Source organism: Saccopteryx leptura, chromosome 9 (assembly GCF_036850995.1).
Source record: "Saccopteryx leptura isolate mSacLep1 chromosome 9, mSacLep1_pri_phased_curated, whole genome shotgun sequence".
In the NCBI taxonomy this organism is placed as follows: Eukaryota; Metazoa; Chordata; class Mammalia; order Chiroptera; family Emballonuridae; genus Saccopteryx; species Saccopteryx leptura.
Window position 1 is genome coordinate 73960323 of NC_089511.1, and position 27852 is coordinate 73988174.

The window sequence follows — 27852 nt, forward strand, 5'->3', positions numbered from 1 at the left end:
GGTTTAAGGATTACTTCCTAGAGACAATCATATTCCTTTCCCAGCCATAGAAATTTGGTTATTAGGAAAGGAAACATAAATGAGAGAAAGTATAGGGAAAATAGAAGCCCAAAGCATCTGATCAACGTAAAATTGAAGGGAATAGGTGAGATTTTTGTTTCACACACATCCTTGTTTAATATAGTATTTGAAAACAAAGAAAACCCTTTTCCCTTGCTCTTCTTATTTTTCCCTTAAACTTTATCTTCAATAGCAGTGTGTGCCAATTCTCAGGTATCTACACACTGCAGAATGTCAGAGAGCTGGCAAACTTCCCATCTGTAATTACTAAGGTCACGTCTGGAGCATGTGATAGAGGTCTCTATGTCTTCTCTCTTTTACCTAAAAATGAAACTCTGATAAACTTTGTCACTTACTTTTCTGTGGTTTTAATAATGACTAGCCCCTACCCCTATCTTAGTGTGATAATTTGTAAAATAAATAATACTAAACTATTTTAAATTTGGGGAAGAAAGGCACTATGAAAACATAAGGTACTTATTGTTGCTTGACTTGATAAAAACACAAATTAAATCTGTTTCTTTAGGAAGCTTTGAGACCAAAGACCATAATAAAAGACTTCAGAGCTTGCATCATGAGAATACCGTCCCCATTCCACACGTGTCCTTACTACTTTTTTGTGAACAAGATATTTCCTAATGCCCAGTTCCAACAATCTGGCTCTATCCCGTTCTCACTGAGCATGCAGTGGGATGGCTGCAGCACCATGACATCAATTCCTAGAGGTCACGAAATGAGATTTTGACATGAGGGGATGTACCTCATTTAGAGTTCCCTTCTGGATAAGATACTGGAGGCCTCATTGCAGGGAATTCTTGAGTGAAAACAATAGGAGGATGAAGGATTGTGAGTATTTTTTCCCTAAAAAAATATCATAAAATAATCCTGTTGACAGTGTAAAGCAATGTTTCTATCTGGGGTCAAGGCCAGAGCAATGGACACCTTATCCCACTCATCCTTTTCCTCTGATAAAGCCCCAACCAGTACTGAAAAGTCTCTCTTCATAAGAGCCTTGAGGCTGTTTTTTTTAAAGCACTTGAAAAAGAAGGGGGACAAAGGACAAGTGGAATTAAGAGGATTTTCCAGTCTGTCTCTGGTGGCTGACTCAGAAAGATGCCTCTGTTCCTGCTTCTCACCTGCCTCTTCCTCACAGTTGCACCTGTGGCAGCAATGGGTGAGTCTAGTGTCGAGTGCTTGGCGTACTGAACTTCTTGTTGTAGGAAACTGCTGTTACATACGTATTCAGAGCTAGAGTCCACTATCTCAAATACTGGGTCTAGAACAGTGTAAGAAAAGTCATTGATAACCTATGAAGATGTATTTTCAGAGAATTTCTGCTTCATGTTCCATTTAGCCTCTTGCCCGGGCAGCCAGATTTCCACAGACCCGCCACACCCAACAGCTTTCCACTCACTAAATATTACTTGGAGTACATGTGAAAGGAATTCTAACCTCTTTATATTCAAGGCGCTTTTATAGTTACAACTTTAAGAGCAAAACAATAATTTTTAGAGTTGAAGATAGAGTTTTTCTTTAATGATTTCAAGGGCCTGAAAGCTATAACCCCATGAAAGGCACAGATCTAGTAAATCAAACTTCTTAGTCTTGACACCTAAAAATATGACATTTGCACAGACTGAGTGAGCCTTAAACTGTCTCCCTCTCCAGTTTTGGCACAAAACTGGCCAACAAGGCAGTTTTGATTCCAGTTACTAACAAATGTCCGTCTCCCTTTACCAATAGAATTTAAGTCTAATTGGAAGAGAGTGTGAGAGGAGGTGGAGATAGAACATTTCTTCTTGGCACTTTTGAGTAGCTCAGTATTTCATTGGCCCTGATCTATAGCTTCAGAGTTCCTTGGGCCTTGCTCTAGCACCTTTAAGGACACACATTAGAGAGAGGTTTGAGACCCTAAGGACACGAAAACTAAATGTAATGTGGTATCTGGATGAAATCTTAGAAGAGAGAAAATCAAAGGCTAAAATGAAGAAAACATAATTAAACTAAGTACCTGAGTTAATAATAATGTATCAACCCTGGTTCATTCATTGTGGCAAAGGTATCACAGTATGATGTATCATAACAGGGGAAACCAGGTGTGGGGTGTGTGGAAACTCTTTGTACTATCTTCTCCATTATTCTCTAAGTCTAAAAGTGTTCTAATAGTCTATTTAAAAAAAAAGATGAGCTTGAGGTAAGTTTAATCACCCTGAACTGCTGCCCAATAACTAACAAGAGTCTCTTAAGCAAAAGTAATCCTCCCCTTAACTTCTGCTCCCCTTCCCATTCTCTTTCCTTTCTCGCTCTCTTTCAGGGTCTCCTGTACCTCTCCCTTCCCAGATCCCCCCCAACCTCCTTCCCTCCCTTATCACCCCCCACCCTGGCCTTCTGGGACTTCTAGGACGTTTGCCTGAATGCGAGAAGAAAGAGAAAAGGTGGGGGCTGGCCATGGGGGGGGGTCTTGCCCTGAGAAGAGAGGGGAAGTGAGAAAAGAAGTAGGGAAGGAAAAGGAGAGGTGGTGGGGAAGCAGGAAGCCAACTGGGGGAGAAAAGAAGAAGACAGGGAGGGAGGGAGAGGGAGAAAGAAGAGGAGGGCCCAGGCCTGAGCCTGATGGGAGGGAAGGGTGGCAACTTGAAGGACTGGAGACTGGTTCTGCAAACCTGGGACAAAAGGGCAGGAACATTGACATTACCTCTCTGTGCTCCGCCATCTCGAGTTGCCGACCCTGGGATGCACAGATGTCCCTGTGTCCCGAGTGTGGGGACCCCAGAGGGGTGGCCCGAGGGTGGCTGGCTGGCAGGTCTCCTAATAAAGGCCCTCTTTACCTTTTATTTATTTATTTATTTATTTTATTTGTATTTTTCTGAAGCTGGAAACGGGGAGAGACAGTCAGACAGACTCCCGCATGCGCCCGACCGGGATCCACCCGGCACGCCCACCAGGGCGATGCTCTGCCCACCAGGGGGCAATGCTCTGCCCCTCCGGGGCATCGCTCTGCTGCGACCAGAGCCACTCTAGCGCCTGGGGCAGAGGCCAAGGAGCCATCCCCAGCGCCCGAGCCATCTTTGCTCCAATGGAGCCTTGGCTGCGGGAGGGGAAGAGAGAGACAGAGAGGAAGGAGGGGGGTGGTTGGGGGGTGGAGAAGCAAATGGGCGCCTCTCCTGTGTGCCCTGGCCGGGAATCGAACCCGGGTCCCCCGCACGCCAGGCCGACGCTCTACCGCTGAGCCAACCGGCCAGGGCCCCTCTTTACCTTTTAAAGGAGAACCCAGGGCTGTTGTTCTGAAGCTCTCATTTGAGGAGCATGTATACCAGCAGTTTAGGGTGCTGTGTGCATAATACCGAATTCTGGACTGCATGCCCCGAGGCTGAAAATAGGAATGAACAGATTATTAAAGGATTGAATTACTGCCTTAAAAGGGGGTGGAGATGAATGGGAATATTTAATCTTAGAAATACTGGGCGGGTTATTTTTTAAAATTATTTACTTTTTTTTACAGGAGATAGTAGGAAAATCTTTCCTGTTTGTGCTATGTCTCCGTTATAACAGGAGAGGAAGTGAACTTTTAACAAACAGCACAAGAAATGACAGTTAAATTTAAGGAAAAACTTTCTAAGTCATGAAATAGTTATTGAGGGTGGTTTAGGAATTTCTGTAAAAGCCATTAAAATTTAAGTACCTAACCATTTCTTATAAACTTAGAGCCAAGGAAATGAATTGAATATTTCTATGAATTTATAATCACCTGTGAAATTGCCCTGGAAACCCACTGCTGGAAGAACAGATGAGGGAATTTTTCCCTTTTGAGAGGGGAGAGTCTGTATGGGGATGTTTCTCCCCCTCAAGGTACATCAGACTGATCTAGGGCATGGTTGGGATCCCTCAGGGACCATCTTAAAGGATACAGTTGTGTGTGCAACTGTGAAAGTGTGTTATTTCCAGAAAATGTAATATCTTACTTATTTCCTGTCTCAAACTATCTTACATTTGTTGGGGCCATTAGTGCTAGGCACACCCACCAGTACAAAGGTATGAAGTTTAAAGAGTAACTTGAGTTTGAAATGTAGACTGGGAAAATCCAAAATATTTTCTAGACAATGTAGACTTTATGATCATGGTCCCTTTACATTTAATTATTGTGCATTATTTGCTAAAACTGAAACTGAAATGCCTGCCCACAAAATATATCTGCCTTAATGTGAATTCCCTGCCTATAATTTCAATTCAATTAGCATGACATGCATTAAGAAGGACAGTACTCTCTAGCTAGTGCTTCTTTGTAGAATTTCTTGGTTTTATAGAGTCTTCATAAGACAATCTGCCTGCATTGATTCAATGTTTCCCTGAAATTCAGGGAAGCAGTAAAATATTGGGGATATTGATGTCTTTGGTCATTAAAATGTTTTTGATTAAATATTTGAGGTGTGCACTAAAAATGCATGCTTGAAAAATTCTGCTGTATTATACATAGCAATGCCATGGCTAATTGTGAATAGACTAAGTTCATGACATTTTCAATAGGCTGATGGAACATGATATTCACTTTGGAACTATCCTTGGTAACTACTTGCCAGTGTTGTGTGTTATTTCAAAGCAGCTGGTGTGCCAGAGGCCTTTTCCTCCTCAGTGGACTGAATTTTGCACATTCATTATCAAGTCAAACTTCCCACTAGTGCAAAATTCCATCTGTAATCTTGCTTACAAATGACCATCCAAATACTTTTTGAAAATGTCCAAGGCTGAACAGCTTACCACACTGTGACACCCCTCCATTACTGGATAGCTGAACAAAATGTGCTTCCCCATAACAATCTGTTCTTGTTCTTGAAACAGGACACCAAATTCCTCTTCCACAAGCCCAGTTTGAAAAGTGATATGCATACTCTTCACTCTTTTTTTCTCCAAGCTATAGTTCTCAGCTTCTTTCCAAGTAAACAATTTTAGGCTTCCTTCTAAGTCTGGTCACCTTTATCTGAACACCAAGTTTGTCCATTACTGACATAAAGTATAGCCTTCGGGTGTGAACATAATACTCAAAATATTGTCTGACTAGAGCAGAGTTCAATGACACTGTCTGTAACCCTAACCTGCCTTGTTCTGAACAACTATCCTTCCATCAATTGATTACGATAGTAAAAAGTTTAGCCCAACGCTAACACTAAACCTTGGATAGATTTGAAATAATTTTGTAAAAGTTGTTTGTGAAACATGCCTAAGTCAACTTGGGGAATCTTAAACAGCTACTTTTTGGGACTTTAGATTGTTTCTTTCTGAACCTCAGAAAGCCAAAACACAAGACAAAGAAGGTGGACCCAGGCTGCTGGCAATGTGATCTGAGGTGTTCTTTGCATTCTCAGCCCTAGATCCTTGTTCTGCTTACATCAGTCTGAACGAGCCCTGGAGGAACACTGACCACCAATTTGATGAGTCTCAAGGTCCACCTCAATGTGACAACCATGTGGATGGGGAGTGGTACCGCTTCACGAGCATGGCAGGAGATGCCATGCCCACCTTTTGCATACCAGAAAACCACTGTGGAACCCATGCACCCGTCTGGCTCAATGGCAGCCACCCCCTAGAAGATGATGGTGTTGTGCTGCGCCAGGCCTGTGCGAGCTTCAATGGGAACTGCTGCCTCTGGAACACCACAGTGGAGGTCAAGTCCTGCCCGGGAGGCTACTATGTGTATCGTCTGACCAGGCCCAGTGTCTGCTTTCATGTCTATTGTGGTCGTGAGTGTCCTCCCTGTGCTCTTGGTCCTCCCCAACAAGACATCAAAGAGAAAAGTGCCCAGTGAAATTCAGTTATGTAGTATCTCAGGGTCTGAGGAACATGGATATAGGGCCAAGTATACCTCCAGATTGTGATTTTTGAGGCCTCTTCTTGAATTTCTGAAAAATTCCTGGAGAATAGAAAAGGAAAGGAGCTATGACTTTAATCATTTCTGTTTTATTTTGTCTTCATTCCATTTGAACAAAACAATAGAAAATGAAATATTGGCTTAGATTATCTAAGTAGTGGATTTCCAACTTTTCTGAATACGAAAGACCCCTTTTAAAAATGTATATTAGACATCCAGGTGATAGCACTGTGCTTAGTGTCCATTGATTTTTTTTAAAAAATGATATGGGAATAAGCTACTTTAGATCAGTAACACTTTTAAGTAAGTTACTGTCTTATCAATTCCATCAAATTCTATATATATTTTAAAAATAGAGTACGTAGAAAAGTAGGAGACAATGGAGATAATGTTTACTCTATAGCTCATATTTGGTGAGGTATTAGATTTACAGAAAATCTAGAACCAAGGGCCTGTAGATCTGAAGTTGGAAATCATTGATCTAAATGACAAAAGATGTTTCTGGGTAGTATCTCTTTCCATTGGATTCGTGTCACCCTTGAACAATGAGAATTCTCTTGATGTTGGCTAGAAGCTAGTACCCCATGACTGAACTCATGAGTGAGAACGTCCTCTGCTCCTAGCCCCTCACAAAAGGTCTTCTTTATCTTTCCATAGATTTTTATGACATCTGTGACGAGGACTGCCATGGCAGCTGCTTGGATACCAGAGAGTGCACGTGTGCCCCAGGAACCACGCTAGGCCCTGACGGGCAGACATGCTTCGGTAAGAAACTAATCTTGAAGTAGAAACAGGCTATTAAAGATCAAAGGGACAAATCAAAAGCTCTTCCTGATTCAGAGCTCTATCGTTTTTCCAGTTTGTCTCTGAACAGCTGGAATGGTGTTTGCCTTTTTAGTTCATAACTGAAGCTTCAAGGTAAATTTGTATCATGTTTATAGTCTAGAATTGTGCTGGGTGATCCAGGAGTTGCTGGCCATGTGACTATGGAAATGTGACTAGCATGACCGAAAAACAAAACTTTAATTTTACTTAATTTTAATTTAAAAACTGATCCTGAATTCAGTCACCGGAAGACTGAAAATGTGTGGGATAACTAGAGTAGCCAATTATAAATTTTATGACTCTATACAGATCAAGTATTTCTCATGAAAATTTAGCATCCAAATTGAGACATGCTATAAGTACACTGGATTTTTCTTTTTATAAATAAAATTTTATTAATTTTAATGGGGTGACATCAATAAATCAGGGTACATATATTCAAAGAAAACATGTCCAGGTTATCTTGTCATTCAATTATGTTGCATACCCATCTCCCAAAGTCAGATTGTCCTCCGTCACCTTCTATCCAGTTTTCTTTGTGCCCCTCCCCCTCTCCCGCCCCCTCTCCTTCCTCCCCCCCCCCCCATAACCACCACACTCTTGTCCATGTCTCTTGGTCTCGTTTTTATGACCCACTAATGTATGGAATCATGCAGTTCTTGTTTTTTTCTGATTTACTTATTTCACTCTGTATAATGTTATCAAGATCCCACCATTTTGTTGTAAATGATCCAATGTCATCATTTCTTATGGCTGAGTAGTATACCATAGTGTATATATGCCACATCTTCTTTATCCAGTCTTCTATTTTTTTTACAGTGATTAAGGCCTTTAAGCAAACTCTTGGCCAATACAGCAAGAATCCATAAAAGAGTAGTGTCCTTAACATGTTCACCAAGTCCAAATTGGCACCAACACCATGCCAAATCCCTGCAAATGCAACCCAACCCCAGTTCAGTCTGTTAGGAGCTGTCACAAGGAGCAGGAGTCCAGGAAAAATCCACATCCAGGAAAAGTCCACATGGCACTGGAATTGTTGTCACAATTCTATACTTTGCAGCTCACATCCAAGTCCCAATGACCGCTGCTTCTAGCTGGTAATGATAGTACACTGGATTTTGAAGACTAGTTTTAAAAAATGTAAAACATCTCAATAATTTTAATGATGATTATATGTGGAAATATTATGGAGATATTAGATTAAGTGAAATATTATTAAAATTAATTTTACTAATTTATTTTTAAAAATGTAATACAACTACTAAATATAAATATTTTTAAATTAGTTGTGTGGCTTCCTTAGTATTTCTATTGGATAGCTTTGGTTGAGAATTATCTAGGGATATAATCCTAGAGCTTCATTAATATAATTTTGGTTTCTCTGAGTAGCAAGAAGGGGGTTAGATCACTTGTAGGAAATCCAGAGCTGTTCAATTGTACACGTTTTGTTGTTTATAACTGGAAGAAAATGGAGTTGAAAAATCCAAGATTGAAGATCATGTCTTTTCCCTGTAATGCTATGAATCTTTTTGTATTCAAACTGAAATGAATTTAAAAGAAGTCTAGTAGGAAAGGGGAGGCCTGCCCCACACCTTCTCAAGAAGAAGTAACAAGGTCAGAATGCAGTAGGGGCTAAGAATGAAAGGGATATACATAAATGGCTTCATATTTTAGTAAAGCTTTTGTTCTGCAATCTCCTAAATGAATCCACTGACCACCCTATGGAGCATGGTTAGGCCCTCTCATAACAATTGTTAGGGCTTTTGGGTCCATTTGGACCATGTGATTTAATGCTAAAATGTTTGGGGTGCAGGAGACAATGGTTCTTGCAGTCTCCTCTCACACCTCAGACAACACACACGTAGATACGCATCTGTTGGAAAATATTTGGCTTTATTTTAAGGCAGAACTTGTTCATTCATTTTATTTATATTTTTTAACTGAAATACAATATTATATTAGTTTTACATGTACAGCATAGTAATTCAACATTTATATATACAGAGGGTCCTCAGGTTACTATACAGTTTTGTTCCTATGACAGTGACATAATCCGAATTTTGATGTAAATCAAAACATACCCTGGCCTAACACTAATGGAACCCTTGCGCTTTTAACACTTCAAAATAGCATAGGTGAGCATACTGGGGGACTCCAACTCCCTGACTCATATGCTGCGTTACTGCGTGTTCTTCTGCCATGCACAGCTAGACTAGTTCACCCACGTAGTTCATAAGAAAGATGCTAACAGCATAAACTGAAACACTTATGTCTCAATTTTTTTATGGGAATGAGCATCGTAAACTCGAAACATTGTTTATGTCGAGACTGTCGTACCCAAAGACCCCCTACACCTTACAATGTAATCACCACAATAAATTTCATCCATTCATTTCTTTGCCTTTATTTTAATATAACTTTTGAATAGGTAATATCTTTACATAGTTTCTAAGTTAAATAGCAGGAAAGGTATACAGTTAAATGTCTAGCTCTCCCCCTTTTGTTCCACTTCTCTCCACCCTGTTCCAAATATACTGTTGTATTATTTTCTTATGTATGCTTCCAGGGTTTCTTCAGGCAAATATAAAAATGTAAATATATATGTTAATTTATTGCCATTTTTTTATTTTATACCAAGGGTTGAATATCATACACACCATACAGGTCTCTTGCTTAACCAAGTATCTTGGACATCTCTGCCTATTGGTCCGTAGGGGAAGTCCCCAGTTGTGACCTGGGGCCTGTCTGTCAGTTTCAGGGAGATCATGAATTCCCTGAAATTAGAGGCAAAAGTTTTGTGTTTACGTGCATGTGTGTCAATTTTCCCCTAATTTTTTTATGTAATATAATTTTAATTTTTTTAAATTATGTAATATTTTTCAGGCAGAGAAGAGTATAGGAAAATAATATAACAGACACTCACGTACTCAGATTTGACTATAGCTAAGCTTTTCTTTCTTTTTTTTAAATAAAATTTTACAGATACAAGTCAAGTCATCTCACCCCATCTCATTTTTCTCTCTCACCCTCCAGGGAGAACCACTGTTTTGCAGTTAGTGCTTTTCTTCTGGCTGCTTTTTTTATGCTTTAGTATTCATGTACGTGGCCATAACAATAGATAGCATTGTTTTGTATTCTTAAAATAAACATAAAAATGATACCTTACCCCATGCATGAGATTTTCTATAGAGCATACCCATAAAAGTGGAATTGCTGGGGCATAGTATCTAAGTCAGGCTGTAAATAATAATAGACCCTCAAATAACAATGGCTTAAATGAGTACCAGCTTATTTCTCCTTTACATAAAAAAGTCAGTCTCAAGGTACGCAGTCCAGGCCTGACACAGAGGCCTCCCTGAGCACTGGGGCAGCCATATCCGGGCCAGCGGCCAGCGCCTCTCGCCTTCCACTGAAGTCTAATCTTATTGACTATATTTTTAAGTTCTACATGTTTGTTTTTTATTCTGCCTTGTTCTTTTATTTTGGTTACTATCTTTTATCTGTTTGATTTTTTAAAGTCCTTGTATTGTGGTTTAGTATTCTGTTTATCTCCAGTTCAGTCCCTCCTGTTTGTTATCTTGCCAACTCTCTCTTATAGCGATCATTTCCTCATGCTTAGTGCTTTATAGCAAACCATCTTCTGATGTAGCTGTCTTTTTGGGTGGGGATTCTATTCTTATTACCCGATTTATGGAAGTTTTACTACAGAACAGTTTTTCAGATGCTCTGTCAGGCATCACAGAAGCGTCACCAGTCCAGGCCGCATTTTACATTAATTTCTCAGCCTCAATATCCCCACACCATTTGGAAGGGTAAGTTCATACTTTAACCCTGGCAGGGTCGGACTTGCGGCTTCTGTCGTTTCCTGGGGCTTTTTTCTCTCATACAGCCTCATGCAGAGAGCCACCTTCCTGCTTCCCAGCCTCAGAGCAAAGTTCTACTCCCCACTGCATTGTGGGGACACCTTTGCCAGGGTCCCGGGCAGGGTTTCGGTTTCAGCTCATCTCCTCTGCTGGGCCCAAAGCATGCTTCCTGCCATCTAGTGGGAGTTGGGTCCCAGATCCAAGCCGTGACAAATTTAGCTGTCAAGCTTCCTTTTCTTTCTTTGTAGAAGGGAGGGGGTCAGCAATTGTTGTCAATTTTGCACTTTTTTATGGCAAGTGTTCCTATCTTTCATCAGATTCTTAAAATGACTTAACAATCATTGTATAAACACAATGTGGGAGTATTTCAATACTTAAAAGAGACTTTGAGGGCAATTGTTCATGTACAATAGAAGACTGCCTCATCAATTTTGTCAGATATTTTCTTCTGCAATGTAAATTCCTTTAATGCATCTAAAACACAGTTTGAGACTCTGGCCAGTTAGCTCAGTTGGTTAGAACATCGTCCAGATACAACAATGTTGTGTGTTTGATCCCTAGTCAAGGCACATACAAGAATCAACCAATAAATGCATAAATAAGTGGGACAACAAATCAATGTTTGCTTTTCTCCCTTTCCCTTGCTCTTTCTCTCTAAAATAAATTAATGAATAAATAAACAGTTTGATTTCTAAGTTTGTATTTATTTAGCAAATCTTTAGGAACTCATTGAAGAAAGTGAGATTCACTGATGCAAATAAGTAAATGAATCCAGGTAACAAAAGGAACTTTATTTCCCCACAATTTTGCCCTTAAGAGGGAATTGGCAAGCAGCAGAGGGCAGATGGACACATGACTTGGTGGAGGAGCTGAGGTTGATAAGAGTGATTATACTGGGTCTCAGTGAAGAAACTGAACTGTGAAAGTGTGTTAATAGAATCTAAAAGAAGTGGAGATATTGCTAAGGGGGTTGAAAATATTGAGTTCCTCAGAAGAATGTAAAAGGTGTTGTTTCTTTTCTACAGATGAAAATGAATGTGAACAGAACAATGGTGGCTGTAGTGAGATCTGTGTAAACCTCAAAAATTCCTATCGTTGTGCATGTGGGGTTGGCCGTGTGCTAAGAAGTGATGGCAAAACTTGTGAAGGTGAGAATGGGTATGAAGGGATTCACAGCAAGAGCTCAGACCCAGTCATGGGCTTAGTCTTTGATGTTCATGAAACGCTCAGTGTTAGAGGAGAGTAACAGGCTGTGTAAGGAAATGATAGAAAGGGTTCATCATCATTAAGGATGCTTGCAGAGAGAATTCACTGTTAATTTTGTCTCCAAGATTTCACAGGAGGGAATTGCATTTTGTAAGAGGTAAAGAGCCACATCTTAATTTAGAAAATAAAAATAGGTATTTCATGTTTCTCAAACTTTGATGTGCTGACCTGTAGTGGTGCAATGGATAAAAGCATTGACCTGGAACACTGAGGTCGCCAGTTCTAAACCCTGGGCTTGCCTAGTCAAGGCACATACGGGAGTTGGTGCTTCCAGCTCCTCCCCCTTCTCTCTCTTTCCTCATTAAATAAATACATAAAATAATTTAACAATCTTTAATGTGCCATGAATCACTTGGGATCTTGTTAGAATGCAGATTCTGATTTAGTAGGTCTAAAATTAGGCCAAAATATTGCATTTCTAAATAATTAACTTCAAGGTAACGCCAATGCTTTGGCTCCAAGGAGCACACCTGGAGTTGCAAGGTAATAGAGGCAGTGGCATTACAAATGGTTTACAGAAGTTTTTCTCAAACTTCCCCTCTAAGGAGAATCACCTGGGTGCTTTTAAAGCTGGCCCCTCCCAGGTCTCTCTCCTGGAGACTGGTTCAGTGGGGCAGGAAGGGCCTTTAGAGTTTGTGTTTTTATCAAGTTATGTAGATGAGTCTTACCTTCTTAGAAGTTTGGGAAACTGGTTTACCTGAAGCCATTTCCCTCCCCCACCCCCATATGTTTTGCATTTATTAGAGATTAATACATTGTTTGAAGATGAGTAAAAGTATCTATTTCAATAGCAAAACTGCTGTATACATTTTATACAATTAAGCAATTAAAATTTGTAATATGTTAAATCATTGAAATGGAAATGGTTTACCATTATATATGAAACTTAGATAATGTCCCTTCTCTAAGGCACATTTGTTCTTGCAAATTATCACAACTAAAATGTGAACACTTCTATTTTAGCCTAAATCTCATGACATTGGGAATTGAAGAGGAAAAACTCAACTGTTTCCAGATTACATGAAGATATAAATGACTTAATTATTATTATTATTATTTATAGAGGATGTGTGATTTGTCCCACAGGATAATTGAATTGTAGAAAAATAGAGTTATAATATTGCTTACAAGAGTTCACTTTATTCCAGTTATATTCAAAATAATAAGATACTTCTACAAAAGGAAAAGTTACTGCTAGTGCCCACAATCTATTCCATACAATGAAGTTTGCATTATTAACTGAGAGACCATTAACCAGAATATTAAACTACTGTCCCTGATAACAAGAAAAATGTTTTCTAAATTTTATTGAATAAGAGTAATGTCCTGAATCTTCATTAAATCTTAATTATTTTATGCAACAATCTTTGCATATTTGAATATAAGTGATATGTTGCAGGAGGAACTTTGGTAATTATTCATGAGAATTTTATCAGAAATATTACAATAAATCCCCATATAATTTTTAAAACCTAATCATCATAACTGAAAAATATTTTAGCAGAAGATAAAATTTGTATATGAGTTACATTGTATGAATAGGATTCATATTTATAATCCTTAAGTTTTATTGATAGTTCAAACATATTTGTTTCTTTAGCTAGTCTGTTAGATAGTTGCATCTTTTTAGAAACAAAAGTCTCTTTAAATTTTTAGTAATGTTTATTGTTTTGTTTGAAAGTTTATAGAAGAAAATGCAGAGGAATAAAAGAAAGATAACTGAACCCCCTCAATCCCCTTGCCAGACGCACCCATTCTAAACTTTTTGGTGCATCCTCATAAGATACTTAAATCCTTTAAGCCAACTTAGAATTTCAATTTATTTTGTGCTTTGCAGTTTTAGACCTGAATGCACATGTAGTCCATCCCTTAATTTTATAAATATTGAAATTGAGACCCAGACAAATTGACTGACTTAAGGAAGATCTTTTTTTAAAAAAACTATTCCTATTAATGTTGATTTTTTAACATCTTATAGCATATTTTTAGGCTGTCTTTTATGTTATTATATATAATTTTCAGCTATTTCAAAAACCCACAGGAGTACTTTTATTTTTTTTAATTACACAAATTTATAAACAGGTGATAGTTTAATCCCTCTTAAATTTTGCAAATATCAATTCATTACAAATTTATTCTGTCCATATGTTTCACAAAAATTAATTTATCCCAAGTTAATTTACTGATGTTCTGAGTCATGTAGGAAAGTCCACAAAATATATTTATTAAATGTTATAGCTACAAAGAGCAATTATTTTACTATGATTGTGCTGAGAATTATAACTGGAAATCAATTTATATCTTTCCTTGAGTATCTCGGATGATTTGAAAACATTCCCTTTTATCATACCCCAGAACAGAAGTCAGCAAACATTTTATGTATAGGCCAAATAGTAAATATTTTAGGTTTTGTAGACCATATTGAATCTGTTGAAGATACTCAACTCTGCCCTTGTAGTGAGAGAGCATCCATAAAGAATAGGTAAGTGAATAGGCATGGCTGTGTGCCAATAAAATTCTATTTACAACATATGACAGGCCAGGGTTAGATGACCCCTGTCCTAGAAGATAATGTCCAGAGCCCACAAAGGTCTGTTTTTCCTTTAGTATGAAATCATGTAGTAGTTTCTTCAGTTTTCAACTGCATATATTTCCTTTTTGTCCATTTGATTATGCTTTTTGAAAATGCAAAACTTTTAAAAAGGAAAATTTTAAAAACCGCCCCACAAGAGAAATGTCATGAACAGCTTGATTGAGAGAACTCTTCGTGGGCTGTCCAGGCCTCATATTTTTTGTTTGTTTGGTTTTTGTGGCAGAGACAGAGAGAGAAACAGACAGGAACAGACAGACAGGAAGGGAGAGAGATGAGAAGCATCAATTCTTCATTGAGGCACCTTAGTTGTTCATTGATTTTTTTCTCATATGTGCCTTGACTGGGGGGCTACAGCAGACTGAGTGACCCCTTGCTCGAGCCAGCAACCTTGTGTCCAGGCTGGTGAGCTTTGCTCAAACCGGCAACCTCGGGGTTTTGAAGCTGGGTCCTCTACATCCCAGTCCAACGCTCTATCCACTGCACCACCACCTGGTCAGACCAGGCCTCATTTTTACAGTGTGATGTCAGCCCAGGACATATACCCCACTGCTAACTATCTGGGGAGAGGGGCTGGTGATCCAGCCAACTGGCAAGAACTCCAATCCATCCAACTGGTCCAATTAAATTTACATTCTGTCCCTTTTACATCAATAATACTCTATAAAATTTTGAATTGGGTGAATAAAATATTACAGCAATTAAGAAATGACTTTTGAGTCTTCTTCCCCCAAAACATCGTCTAACCATGAGAAAAATAGACAAACCCAGATTGAAGGGAATTCTATAAAATGACCAGCATAAGTGCGGAGAGCTGTGATGTTATAAGATTGCTCTTTGTAGCTATAACATTTGATAAACATATTTTGTGGACTTTCCTACATGACTCGGTGACTGTTAGGCGCCAGTGATACTGTGGTGAGTTAAGTATAACCCCTGGTGCAAAGTGCCATCCCAAGAACCAGAATTTGGGGAGAAGAGGACTCCAAAATTACAGTATTCCCTTTTCTTGTTTTTTATTGCAGACATTGAAGGATGCCACAATAACAATGGTGGCTGCAGCCATTCTTGCCTTGTGTCTGAGAAGGGCTATCAGTGTGACTGTCCCCGGGGCTTGGTGCTGTCTGAGGATAATCACACTTGCCAAGGTACATGCATGGGCTTGACCTCTCCTCTGATTCATACTTCCTCTCTCCTCCCTGCCGGCCCCTGCTAACCTCCCTGCCTTCCTCACCCAGGTGTGTCAAGGTTCTCATCTTTTAGAATGCTAGCTTTTTCCAACAGGTAGTGTGTAACCCTGCATCTTCATTCGGGAATCACTCAAAAGAGAAGATCCCTGAGAAAAGATTACTAAAAAACTAATTTTATTTTGCTCTTTTAAAAATTGTGATAAAAAGTGTTTAACATAGAATTTACCATCTAAATTCTAAACTAATTTCAAGTGTATAGTTCAGTAGTGTTAAGTATATTCACACTGTTGTATAACAGATCTCCAGAACTTTTTCACCTTGTAAACCTGAAACTCTGTGCCCATTAACCAACGTCCCATTTCTCTTTCCCCCAGCCATATAGCATTTGTCATTTTGTGATTGACTTATTTCACTTAGTATAATAGTCACGGGGTATTCATGTGGTAGCATATGACAGGTTTTCCTTCCTTTATAAGGCGGATGATATTCCATTGTATACCACATGTGTTTATTCAAAAATTCGTTGACGGACATTTGGGTTGCTTCTACCTCTTGATTACTGTGAAGAGTGCTGCTATGAACATGGGTGTGCAAACATCTTTTTTGAGATCCTGCTCTTCATTCTTTTGGGTGAATACCCAGAAATGGGATTGCTGGATCATTTGGTTAACTTGCTATTTTACCTTTGATTTTTTTTTCTTTGAATTTCTGTTATTAATTTTGTAACTAATACTCAATTCAGAAGTGTAAGACATTAAGGCAGGTCTTCTGCTTTCAACCAGATTATTGGGTTGTAAAACTAAGTTGAAGGCCTCAGAAAACTGGTTCTTCTCCCTACACTTACAATATGAGCATCAACAATCCTCTGGGAACTATTTCCTGGAAATCTAGTTATTTATGTCCAAAACATTAATTCATTCATCCAGCAAATATTTAATGAGCAACTATCTCTGATTTCTTTTTACCATACCATTTGTTACAATATAACCTCAAATATTGATATTCTCCTCACATATTTTCTGACAGTACCCTTAAGTATTACTTTTAGAGCATTTCTGGAGTCTGAAGAAGTGAGCCATCTTTTTATATTAAGTTGAAGTGGAATTTATAGTCAGGGTTTATGGTTTACTGAACAAAGCAAAGACAATTTGGAACTCTTCCCCAAGTACACTACCACTACTTTTATTACCTGTTTTATGGAGCAGTAATTAATAGTAAAGTCAATGCAGTGCCATTATATAATTTTAGCCTGTATCAAAGCAGTAGATTTTCTGGATTGCTTATAAACTGTCTTTGTGCTAAAAGTTAATCTTTTGGGTGTTTCAGTTTATGGATTTATGCTAGCCACACTTTGAAAAAAAATGTCTGTTGAACTGAAACTTGAACAAATATTTCCTCATTCATAGAGTAATATACATCCAGAGCATTATTTGACCACAGCTTTGAGAGTTAGGAGTCCTGGTTTTATTCACCAACTTGTTATTTTGTTTGTTTTTTTGGTTTTGTATTGTTTGTTTTGTTTTCATTTTTAGTGAGAGAGAGATTGAGGTAGAGGGAGAGAGATGAGAAGCATCAACTCATAGTTGCATCACTTTAGTTGTTCATTCAATGCTTTCTCATATGTGCGTTGACCAGGGGGCTCCAGCTGAGCCCATGACTGACCCCTTACTTAAACCCGTGACCTTGGGCTCAAGCCAGCGACTTTGGGACCATGATCCCACACTCAAACCAGTGACCTCACACTCAAGCTGGCAAGCCCACACTCAAGTCAGCGACCTCAGTGTCCTAGGTAAATGCTCTATCCACTATGCCACCACTGGTCAAAGTTACCAATTTGTTTTGAGCCTCATAGATTTCCTTGAGGTTAGAACAAAAAGTTCCGGTTGCATGGCAGTGAAATGATTTATTCTAGAAGCCCTCCTTACCCTTCTTCCTGTTTGGGTTTCTTGGTTCTAACAGCAGCCCCTTTCTGCTGCAGTCCCTGTGTTGTGCAAGTCCAGCACCATTGAAGTGAGCATCCCCAGGGACCTGGTTGGCGGTCTGGAGCTCTTCCTGACGAATACCTCCTGCCGAGGAGTGTCCAACGGCACCCATGTCAATATCCTCTTCTCCCTCAAGACGTGTGGCACAGTGGTTGATGTAGGTTCCTCCTGGAGGACACTTGGGGAATGACCAAAAGCCAGTTATTTGGGAGGTAGTGGACAGAGGTATGCGGTATGGCTTGTGTACTAGATGAAATATTTCTGTATGAAAAAATGGATTTCAAACAATGAAATGCCATCCATTTAACAAATATATATCGAGAATCTACTGTGGTCCTGGCACTGTGAGAATAGAAAATTAAGACAAATTCTACAAGTTTTGTTCATAAATAGCCTGATCTCTCCAATATTTGTAGACATTTTCCTGAGTGCATCAGCACCAGTATTATTTTACTTGAAGAAAGCAACTGATATAGATGGTGGTCCATTTATGAGGCAGCAAATGAGTTCAGCTATTGAACCAGGTGAAGGCAAAAGGTTTATTCTTTCATCCAAGAATCTGTGCACATCCCTGTGCTGGGGAGTCTAAGGGGTATATGAAATAAGATTCATGATTTTTAAGATCATATACCGTAGTATTGAGATGATGATACACACAAAATGTAAAAAAAAAAAAAAGAGAGATAGTGATCCTGATGACAGGTGCTGTAGGAAACCACAAAGGGACAAACACTAGAGCAGTCAAGACAAATAGGATTTGCATTTGGGGTGGAAGCATGTGTGTGGGTTAAACAGGCAGAGAGGAAAGGAAAGGGCATTCCAGATGGGAAACAAAGCACGTCCTAGAGCTGGGAATGCTTAAGCTCATGCTGAGGTGAATGAGCAATGCGGACAGACTGGCAAATGATTCACATTGGAAAGAAGACTGTGCTCCCAGAGATTTGCCCTGCGTGCTGGGGTGAGGCGGTTGGGGTTATGCAGGCACTATCGTAATGAAATCAGAAGTGTCCAAGATGGATGGGAAAAAGAGGACCTGGATGCTAGGGCCCCTGTGGTCATTTGGTTAAATGAATAGTTATTGGCCCTGGCCGGTTGGCTCAGTGGTAGAGCGTCGGCCTGGCGTGCGGGGGACCTGGGTTCGATTCCCGGCCAGGGCACATAGGAGAAGCGCCCATTTGCTTCTCCACCCCTCCCCCTCTCCTTCCTCTCTGTCTCTCTCTTCCCCTCCCGCAGCCAAGGCTCCATTGGAACAAGGATGGCCCGGGAGCTGGGGATGGCTCCTTGGCCTCTGCCCCAGGCGCTAGAGTGGCTCTGGTCGCAACAGAGCGACGCCCCGGAGGGGCAGAGCATCGCCCCCTGGTGGGCAGAGCGTCGCCCCTGGTGGGCGTGCCGGGTGGATCCCGGTCGGGCGCATGCGGGAGTCTGTCTGACTGTCTCTCCCCGTTTCCAGCTTCAGAAAAATACAAAAATAAGTAAATAAATAAATAAATAGTTATTTATTGAATCTGATTAAGAGAAAATCAGAGAGCTAATTAGCCTTGTGGTGAGATATGGAGGGGATATTTGAGGCGAAGGTGGTCCCGTTTTAGGCAAATTGTGTTTATTAGATCTGTGGATAATGACATGGAATGTCTCATGATGAGTCCAAGTTTCTGGCACACAGAGGAGCAACTGAGGCTGGACATTAAAAATTGAAAATTGTGTGTGTAAATGTGACAGCTGCAGTTCTGCATGTGGGTGAGTTCAGCACAAGGTCGTGCTGCAGCACGATCCCCGGGTCTAGGAATACAGAAAAAATAATATACAGCAGCTATTCATTTCTAAAACACAAGAGCTTTGAATTTGCTGATTCTGCACCACTCAGGTTTTATGAGTAATATTCCAAAGGAATGTGTGGGTTGACCATGAGCAGTATAAAAAAATTATTAAAAAGCTTCAGGCTTCGGCAACCAAATCTCTAATGTGTTTTGGGGTTTGGAGATTGTTATGATTAAGAGAAGAAAAAAGAGTTTTGTAGAAATAACTATAAATCTCTTTCTTCTCTTCACCCTGGCCGGGCTCAGGTAGTGAATGACAAGATTGTGGCTAGCAACCTTGTGACAGGTCTACCCAAGCAGACCCCAGGGAGCAATGGGGACATCATCATTCGAACCAGCAAACTGCTGATTCCTGTGACCTGTGAGTTTCCGCGCCTGTACACCATTTCTGAAGGATACGTTCCCAACCTTCGAAACGCCCCACTGGAAATCATGGGCCGCAGTCACGGAATCTTCCCGTTCACTCTGGAGATCTTTAAGGACAATGAGTTTGAAGAGCCTTACCGGGAAGCGCTGCCCACCCTCAAGCTTCGAGACTCCCTCTACTTTGGCATTGAGCCCCTGGTGCACGTGAGTGGCTTAGAGAGCCTGGTGGAGAGCTGTTTCGCCACCCCCACTTCCAAGATCGACGAGATCCTGAAGTACTACCTCATCCGGGATGGGTAATTATGCTGCTTAGCGGTTAATTATTGTCAGTTCACATCCGATCACTGAGTGTACAAGTATACTCAGTCATTTCCCAAAATGATGCCGTACTCTCGTGAGCTCTTAATTAGTTCAGAAACCATTTATTGACATTTGGGAGGTGAAAACTGGTAAGGGGGAGGGGAGTCAAAAATCTAGCTCAGGCCCTGGCTGGCTGGCTCAGTGGTAGAGCGTCCGCCTGGCGTGCAGGGGTCCCGGGTTCGATTCCCGGCCAGGACACACAGGAGAAGCGCCCATTTGCTTCTCCACCCCTCCGCCGCGCCTTCCTCTCTGTCTCTCTCTTCCCCTCCCGCAGCCAAGGCTCCATTGGAGCAAAGATGGCCCGGGCGCTGGGGATGGCTCCTTGGCCTCTGCCCCAGGCACTGGAGTGGCTCTAGTCGCGACAGAGCGACGCCCCGGAGGGGCAGAGCATCGCCCCCTGGTGGGCAGAGCGTCGCCCCCTGGTGGGCGTGCCAGGTGGATCCCGGTCGGGCGCATGCGGGAGTCTGTCTGTCTCTCCCCGTTTCTAGCTTCAGAAAAATAAAAAAAAAAAAAAAAAAAAAAAAAAAATCTAGCTCAGGTGACTGCCTAGGTTCCATTAATGAAGACAAGATGATGTAAGCAGAAAAGCAGATTTTTAGGTTAAAATATTAAATATGATAATTCCAAATAATAATATTGACTGTTGAGACCTGCAGGGTGCATAAGAAAAGAAGTTCAGTGTGCAGTGGGCCATCTGTATCAGACCCAGGAACAAGGTCAGGAATAGAGATCAAAGAGAGAATCACCCCTGGTGTTCCAAACTATAGGCTTGATTAACCTGCTCTGAGGGGCTATGGCATGAGTTCCAGGTGGGGGCTGAGAAGCAGGGGGGTGAGGAAGTGGGAGCAGCAAATGTAGACTCCGCTTTTAAGAAACTTGGTAATCAAGAAGTACGTGGTAGGTTTTAGGTGAAGAAAGTTAAAGCAAGTTTGTTTTTGTTAGCTTGTTTTATACGAAGGAGATTTCCATATTTCCTAAGGCTCCTTGGAATAAGAACCATGTGTGTCTCAAGGTATCATTGGAAGCTCTGCAGTTACCCCACCCTTTGCTTATATTCCCAGGTTCTATGCACTGAAACCTTACACTGGGGTTGGAGTGTCAGGTGGGACACATCTCAGGCTGGGTCAGGAGCTGCAGCTAAGAAAGGGAAATGGTCCCGTGAGATCACCACAAGTGTGCCTCCCACCATGCCCTTTGCGGACAGGCCAGACAGGCCGGATAGGTCCTCAGAAGCTTCTAGTTTGCTTTTACTTCTGCAGCTCTCTCACCACGGGCAACTTCACCTGCTGCTAACCGTCTCCTGCATGTTGACTTTCAACCCCTGGTACACATTACAATCAACTGAGAAGCATTTTTTAAAAAGTAACAAACCCCCAACCTAATTCTCTTCATTCCACTCTTCCTGACTTAATTCCAATCCTCATTATCTTTCACCTGGACAGCTGGAACGGCTTCCTAACACAGCTCCTCAATCTCACTCTCAGCTCCACAAAGTCTCTGGGTACCAGTCAAAGGAAAATGTATATTGTCACACCTCTGCTGAGAACATTTTAATGATTCTTGATTCCCTTTGGTTGGTAAGTGTGACTGTTTACCAGCAAGATTGCTTCTGGCCTCAGATTCAGGCAGTCTCCTTAGTGCATTTTTAGAATACAGAAAATTTGTCATTCTGATCTGCTTTGGATGGCCAGTAATAGGTCTCACAGGGCTGTGTAGTCTGTTGAATTTATTGCCATCTTAATGTGATCTCCAGAAAGTTTTTAAAGGAAAAGTAGAAGCATCATCTTTTAATTTATCTTTCTTAGTCACATCCTTAATGCTAAGTAGATTAGGGAACTGATTTACTTTTAGGGGGAGAGTGGGTTTTTCTACAGCTTTATTGGAGTACTACTGGCATACAGTAAGTATATATATTTACAGAGTACAGTTTGGTAAGTTCTGACATACACACTCACGAAGCTATCACTGCCATCAAAATAGTGAACATTCTCTAACATCCAGAGTTTTACTTTTGCAAAAATAAATGTATAATCATAACTCTCCCACTGGGAAAACATGTAACCTGCAATCTCAATAAAGCTTGTGGAGTTTATTTATATATTCATTATTCAGGCCCTCAGTTAAGGACATCTTTTATTTTAGACAGTTCTAAGAAGCTGTGCTATTTAATTTTCCAGCTCTCAGCACATATAAAGCAGGAAGAAAAAAAAAGTAAAAGAAAAACTGTGGAAGAAATTAAAATGCTTAAAAAGTAGAGGCAAGAACTCAATACAGCTGGCTAGGCCTATCTAGTAAACAGGCAAACAGTCCCATCTCCAGTGCAATAATGGGTACTACAGTAATGGTGCAAATGAGATAATCCCTCAAGATAACAGCGTGGCTCACTGAGCCTCACCTTCTGACCTCTACTTTCCCCAGTTTCTGCTCCTGCCAAAGGCCACTCTGAGCATGTCCCAAACTCTGTAGTTTTTAATAACATCCTGACTCTGTACCTGCTGTTTCCTCTGCCTGAAATCTTCTTCCCCTTTTCTTCCTATGTGGTCTTTACTGGTCCTTCAAGATTTAGTGGGGTTCCATGCAGCCTTCAAATCTGAACTAGAAGCCTTCCTTTCTTCTTCTTCCTCTTCAAAGCCTGGGCTCTGATGAGGATCATTGAAGATTTGCCTAATGAATTACTGAATGAGCATTTATCATAATAGTGCAGAGCCCTTAATAAGCATAATGCAGTTTGCTTACATTTATAAATTGTTTGATGATTCACTCAGCTTCATTTAAATGAGGCTGGTTTTCCCTGATATTTAACATATCTGATTCCCCTCCATCTAGTTTTAGTTGGCAGATGCTTTGAGAATGCAAAATAATTTTTTTAAAGGTAAGATTTCCTTCTTGGTTTTCTTTCTCTATCCTTTTTTTTTTTTTTTTTCTTAAGTGAGAGGAGGGAAGATAGACTCCCGCATATATCCTGACTGGGATCCACCTGGCAACTCCCATCTGGGGATGATGCTGGATGCTCAAATCAACTGAACTATCCTCAGCGCCTGAGGCCAACACTGGGACCAACTGAGCCATCCTCAGTGCCCAGGGCCAATGCTCAAACCAACCAAGCCACTGGTTACGGGAGGGGAGAGAAGCAGATGGTCACTTCTGGGTGCCTTGACTGGGAATTGAACCCAGAACATCAATGTACCAAGCCAACAGGCCAAGGCAAGAATGCAAGATAATTTAGTACCAGTGTAGGCAAAGTAGAATTAGAAAGTTAATCTCCAGAAAAAGAAACATATGGAATGCCAAAATCAAATATTGGACAACTTTTGGATAACCAATTTCTTTGGATTATCATCACTCCTTTCTTTTAGCACATTAACTTGAAGGTGACAGACGAGCACTGTCTAATCACAGCTAATACCAGGTCAAGAGCCAGAATCTGTCCTGGGTTCTGGTCTATAATATGTTACCCAGAAACAGCTCTTTCTAATTTTCTTGTTTAGAGAAAAATAATTGTATTTTTACTTATTTTTAAATTTAATAGAATATTTTGTTCACCCCAATTTCTTCAAAATATTATTAGTTCAACATCTAATCAGTAAAAAAAATTATTAGTGATGTGTTTTACATTTCCTCCTACGTCTTGGAAATCCATTGTGTATTATACGCTGTAAGCACAGCTCAATTCTCTTTATTTTATTTTTTTATTCCCAATTTTGCACCCCTAGTATTTTTAGATAAAGACAAATTGAAAAGGCTGAGACACTTAGATGAAAGTGTCATTTTAATACCGTGTTGCCATTATTATTATAAATATTGGGCTGTAAACGTGATTTCATAGACTGTATTATTCATCTTTATATCCTCTGCGGCACCCAGCAGTGTGTTGTGCAGGTTGGCTGTGCAATAGGATTTATCACACAACATAATTGGAAGATGGTAGAAATTAATTTTACCTAAGGAAAATGAAAATGAGTACAAAAATACAAAAAATAAAACAACTCCCCCTCCCCCAGAAATCATGCTATATATCTAGATCCTCTTCAGTTTGAAGGAATAAGATAGTAGTAGTTATACATCAAAGATGCCTTATTTTTAAACAATTTTATTGGATTTTTCAACTGCAATGAGAGAGCAATTAGCAATGAACTAGAAAGTAATCTGTTAGCACACAGAGCAAGGGTCCACTTTCACAGGCTTTTTTATCTGACCCCCACTTTTAAAAAAATTTTTTTTTAGATTTTATTTATTCTTTTTTTATATATATAGAGAGAAAATAGAGAGAGAGAGAAGAGGGGGAGGAGCAGGAAGCATCAACTCTCGTATGTGCCTTGACCAGGCAAGCCTGGGGTTTTGAACCAGCAACCTCAGTGTTTCAGGTCAACGCTTTATCCACTGCGCCACCACAGGTCAGGCCATGACCCCCACTTTTTTCCTGGCCTGGTACACAAGAACTACTAGGTATCCATAAAATGAAATATACACTTAGGAAAAAAAAGATGCATTTAGAATTCAGAATGGAAAAGATAATACAATGTGATCTTTGGCCTTTAACCTTAAAGGAGAAAAGTTTAATAAATATTAAACCTTGGCCTCAAACTAGAGACTCCATAATACTTCTTTTCCCCCAGCTAACCCTTAGGGGAGGGAACCTAGTAGGTCACTTTAAGCATTAGAACTGAGATTAAAACTCCAAAATGCTGTCAAGCTACAATTTATTATCGAATTTGGGAAAAGAGAAATTAAAACTTGGAGGTGAATGACTTTTCCTCAATAGAACAGCTATTTATTCCCTAAAAACATGAATGTTTATGCAGCTCTTTTATACATTATTAGGTATTTATAAACATCTATGAAACCTAGTTAAGGAAAAGCCTTCTCAAACCAATAATAAAGCATGAGAATGCAGAATTCCTGAAATACATTACAAATGAAATGACGGCCTTACAAAGATGCCTTTGTGTCAAAAGGTCTCTTTAAAATAAATGCTGCTGCTGCTAATACTTCAATACATTGACTTAACAGGAGGTCCTTGTGCCCAGTTTGTGGGCACAGTGAATGATGGATGGGACAGGCAGTGCTAATGAGCAGGGCTGAGTCAGAAGGGAATTTCATTTTTCCTTCATTCTCAAAAAGCTTGAGTGCTGCCCAGCCTCCTCCACCCAGTTTCCCTCTTCTTAGACCAGACACGTTGGACTGGACTGTTTTTCCACCTCTGTTTAAACCATCAAGTCTTATGTGCTGTCCTGTGCTGCTTCCAGCTGTGTTTCGGACGACTCAGTGAAGCAGTACACTTCACGGGACCACCTAGCGAAGCACTTCCAGGTCCCTGTCTTCAAGTTTGTGGGCAAAGACCACAGGGTAAGCTGACACCCCCACTCCCCACCTGCACCTTTCTTCTTAATGTCCCAAAGTGTTGACATTCTACGAGTCCACAGTTACACCTGCGTTACTGCTATAAAATATGCCGTAAAACTGGCCATCTAGAAGTTTAACATCTTCATGAATGTCATAATTACCTGCCCCTCCCAATAAAATAATTGTGTTTATTCAAACAAAATACTGTATGATCATAACTTTGAATCCTTGTGGGTGGGTCTGGCTTAAAAAGCCTGTGTTGTAGTCACAGGCAAAGAATATGGACAGAACCCTCACAGAAGAGACAAATAGAGAAATACTCAGTAACAATAGCACTTGAAATGCCAATTTTAAAAGTGTAAGATACTATTTTATACATATTAATTTATAAAAATTATAAATCACAACATTTGCAAAATTATAAGAAGTATATAGTGGCAGTATATATTGGTATACTTTCAGGAAAGTTGTCTGATAATATGCAAAATAACCATAAAATCATCATATCTTTTTTTCTAAAAATTCCAATTCTGGCCGTTTCTCAAAAACAAGTAAGCAAAAGAAGAAAAACAAGATCTGTTGGATGGGTTTAGAGAGCATTGTTGTAAGAGGAGTGGAGAAGAGTCTCTAAAACAAACAGGGCTGCAGTGATTAATGCAATATTCAGTAGCTATTAAAATGGCATAGAAATATGGACATATAGAAAAAGGAGATAAAAAATTGTAACAATTTACATGCATAATGAATATGCTACACTTTTTAAAATGTACATAGTGGATATAGGTGTTATAAGCAACTGTACGTAGTAGGCTAAGATGGAGTTTTTTGTTTCAATAGAGTTGTTGGTACATTTCAACAACTGGACATTTAAAAGACCAACAGCCTTTTCCACACCACGCTCAAGTGTACTGGTGTCTTTCCAGCGACATCACTGTTCCAGAAGTGCTAACTCTGATGGCTAATCCTGATCTCCCGCCTCAACTAGTCAGCTTTGGGACAAAGCATGGAGAGAGACTACTTTACACAGAAGTGCTCAGGAGCCAGTGTTATTCCTCAGCTTGATGTAGGAGCAAAGATGTTAATGTTATCCGATGTTGCCTTCACAAAGGTCTCTTCTGGCCCTGCACAACTTCCTAAATTATTTGGTGTGGGGTTTTCAATCACCAACAAGACTCAATGTGCTTGCCACATTAATTCATATGTGAATGTGAGCAAGTTCCCTATCCTCTCTCTCAGTTTCCTTGTGGGTAAAATGGGGATGATAACATCTGCCTCAAGGGGTAGCCACTTAGATAAAATGAGTTAATATATAATATATGAAACATTTGGTATAGTGTGTGGCTTCTAGAAAGTGCCCCACCAGCGATAGCTGTTTTGTTGTTTTTGTTTATTATGATTATGGTCTCTCCAGGAAGTGTTTCTGCACTGCCGGGTGCTCGTCTGTGGAAGGCTGGAGGAGCGGTCCCGCTGTGCACAGGGCTGCCACCGGCGAATGCGCCGGGGGGCGGTAGAAGGAGAGGACACAGCTGGTCTGCAGAGCCAAATGCTAACAGGTGGCCCGATCCGCATCAACTTGGAGGACTAGGGCCAAATCCTGGCTTTGGGCTGCCCGCCTGTTTGGAACTTCCCTCCATGCCCTCTGAGAACATCAGTCAACATGCTAGAATACCATGCTTCTTTAAACCTCATGCTGTGGGCTTAGACATAGTCCCAGAACTGACTCACTCTGATTCTGGAACGTGGGGTCGAAAAAAGTCAAACCACTGCTGACCACCATACCCTGTTCTAACCTCATCCTCCTATGGGAGCAAGCTGTGCTGTCCACACAGAAAGCAGCTCACACCTCTTCCCTCCATTCCCTTTCTGCCATAAATCACTGGGTACCAGAAATTGAGTGTAATATTTCAAATTAAGAACTTACAAAAATGAAATAGTTGCTTGAAACTATGACTTAAATACCCAGTGACTCCTCAAATCTGTCAATAATATACCCTGAAATTTCAGTTCAAATAGATATAAGGGGATTTGGGAGTTTATTAGTATAAGTGTGTACTAAAAAATACTATTCGGTTTTTCTCTTGCATAGTGTTTTCTTTTAATGTTTTTGTATTGTGTTAAGTGAAATATCTTTAATTAATAAATATTACTAACAAACTTATTAACATGCATTTAAGTGGTTCAATGACTAAACTGTAGACAAAATTAAAATTTGGTATTATTTGCCCTGTTATTTGGCATTCTATGCCCTCAGATTGATAAGACAATAGAAGAATGTATAAAATTATACCATACTCTATTTTATAGGTGCTTAATAAATTTTATTGATATAA

At 40.1% G+C, this 27852-nt stretch overlaps 1 protein-coding gene across 1 annotated transcript; it reads left to right on the top strand.

Annotated features, from left to right (window-relative positions):
* The first annotated feature begins 1113 nt into the window (after positions 1-1113).
* On the top strand, positions 1114-27662 carry OIT3 (oncoprotein induced transcript 3). Its single transcript, XM_066349740.1, has 9 exons — positions 1114-1234; positions 5418-5792; positions 6578-6685; positions 11634-11756; positions 15490-15612; positions 17633-17793; positions 19700-20115; positions 25426-25525; positions 26934-27662. The coding sequence occupies exons 1-9, from the start codon at positions 1174-1176 to the stop codon at positions 27105-27107; spliced, it is 1641 nt and encodes a 546-aa protein (XP_066205837.1). The 5' UTR covers positions 1114-1173; the 3' UTR covers positions 27108-27662.
* Positions 27663-27852: the final 190 nt, after the last annotated feature.